At 40.6% G+C, this 1,713-nt stretch overlaps 1 protein-coding gene across 1 annotated transcript; it reads right to left on the reverse strand.

Moving 5' to 3' along the window:
* Positions 1–509: 509 nt before the first annotated feature.
* Positions 510–1,430, reverse strand: ZFP42 (ZFP42 zinc finger protein). The gene has a single exon (XM_014855755.3). It carries the CDS (start codon positions 1,428–1,430, stop codon positions 510–512), a length of 921 nt encoding a protein of 306 aa, XP_014711241.1.
* Between the last annotated feature and the right edge of the window lie 283 nt (positions 1,431–1,713).

A 1,713-nucleotide genomic window follows, 5' to 3' on the forward strand; every position in this document is an offset into this window, starting at 1 on the left:
AGTTTGATACAACGACCAAAAAAGAAATGATTAAAAATTATACTTAACTTTTAAAAATGTTTAAGTACTCATCAACTTATTGACAATCTACTGCAAAATTTTCATTCTCTAGGATTATCACATGTAGCATGAAGTATATTCTTAAAAGGCAAAAAAGCTAAATGATTGGAAACTACAAACTTAACACTCAATTAATTTTATAATTATAGTATGTGAAATTAAGTCCCATATCCAATAGCCCAATTTGCAATGTATTAAGGCTTACACTTTTGAAGTAAGTTCGTACTGACCTTCCTATTGGAAGCACAATAAAATTCAATACACGGTGTTCTAAAATGGCATCACAAACTATAGGAGCATCTTAGCAATATTAAAAAATATGCCTTTAAGGTTGCAATATTGATTTAAAAATTCTTTCCTGAAGCAATAATCAATGGGGCATATTTGTTCCCAATCACTCTTTTGTTAATATAATTATCCTGTTAAAAGGTTATTCTCCATCTTCTCTTTCATTGATTCCCTTTTGTCTTTGCATGAGTTAAGATGTGAACTTTCATGTTGTTTGACTGAATAAACCTCTTGTGACAGCCTTCGAAGGGACACACAAAACGTTTCTCCCCGGTGTGGATGCGTACATGTGTACGCAAGTTGAAGTCCAGGGAAAAGCGTTTTCCACACCCTTCGAAAGTGCACTGAAATGGCTTCTCTCCAGTATGAACCAGGAAATGCCTTTTTAGTTTTGTGCTCTCATTGAACGCTTTCCCACATTCTGCACATATGTGATCTCGGGGCCCATGAACGAGGAGATGCTTTCTCAGGGAAGCCTTATTCTTCAACTTTTTTGTGCATCCGCTCTGAGGACAAACAATTTTTTCTGGAGCATCACATTCTTGATTTTTTCCTGGCTTCTTTCTAGCAGATTCTGAGAGCTGTTGGGGATCTGGTAAGTCAACGCTGGATATTCCTCCAGGAGGAAGCCTCTTGCCTGTCATGTACTCAGGATACCCAAGAAGTGAATTCTCGCCAACAGTCTCTTGGGGAAGGTCTTGTTTTGCCCCTGTTTTCACGTATTCCAGAGAACATTCGAGAAGAGAGCTGGCGGTAAGAAGCTGTTGAGAAAGGTCTTGTTCTGATCCTTCTGTCAGGCAGTCAAAGGACTTAAGAAGTAAGTCTTCTTCCAGGATGGGTTCAGAAAACTCACCTCTTATTATGCATTCTATGTAACAGTCGCAGAAGGAATCCTCTCCAACAAGCTGATGGCAAGTCTCACAGTACACATCTTCACCACCTAAGGCCCACGTCATGTCGAGAGATTCCTGCCGGGCTGGGCTGGCCTGGGCTCGCTGTGGCTTATCCCCAGCGACGACGGCTCTTCTACCCAGGCCTTTCCCTTCTTGTGTCTTTGCCCTTTTCTTCAGTTGCTGGTCCATGTCAACCTGCCTGCTTCCTCCTTGAAGGTTTGAACCAGGATATATGAACCACTTCCAAGAAGGGTGATCTGGGTAAATTTTCTTCAGCAAGCGCCTGCTTGGAGATAATAACCGTTAGGTAAAATATATTTCAATGTTAGAGCCACTGTCAGAAAATGACCTCAAAAAATGGCCTAGAACTCATTTTTCAACAACAGAATGACTAAATTTGCATCTTCTTTGGCAAACTCCTCAAGATAAGAGAATGGGCTGTGACCTAAGCCATGGGTCATAACCAGCTCTT

This window comes from Equus asinus, chromosome 27 (assembly GCF_041296235.1).
Source record: "Equus asinus isolate D_3611 breed Donkey chromosome 27, EquAss-T2T_v2, whole genome shotgun sequence".
NCBI classification, from domain to species: Eukaryota; Metazoa; Chordata; class Mammalia; order Perissodactyla; family Equidae; genus Equus; species Equus asinus.

Bases quoted from the DNA above. Each gene is read 5' to 3' on its own strand.
- ZFP42 (XM_014855755.3), bottom strand. From the start codon at position 1,430: ATGGACCAGCAACTGAAGAAAAGGGCAAAGACACAAGAAGGGAAAGGC.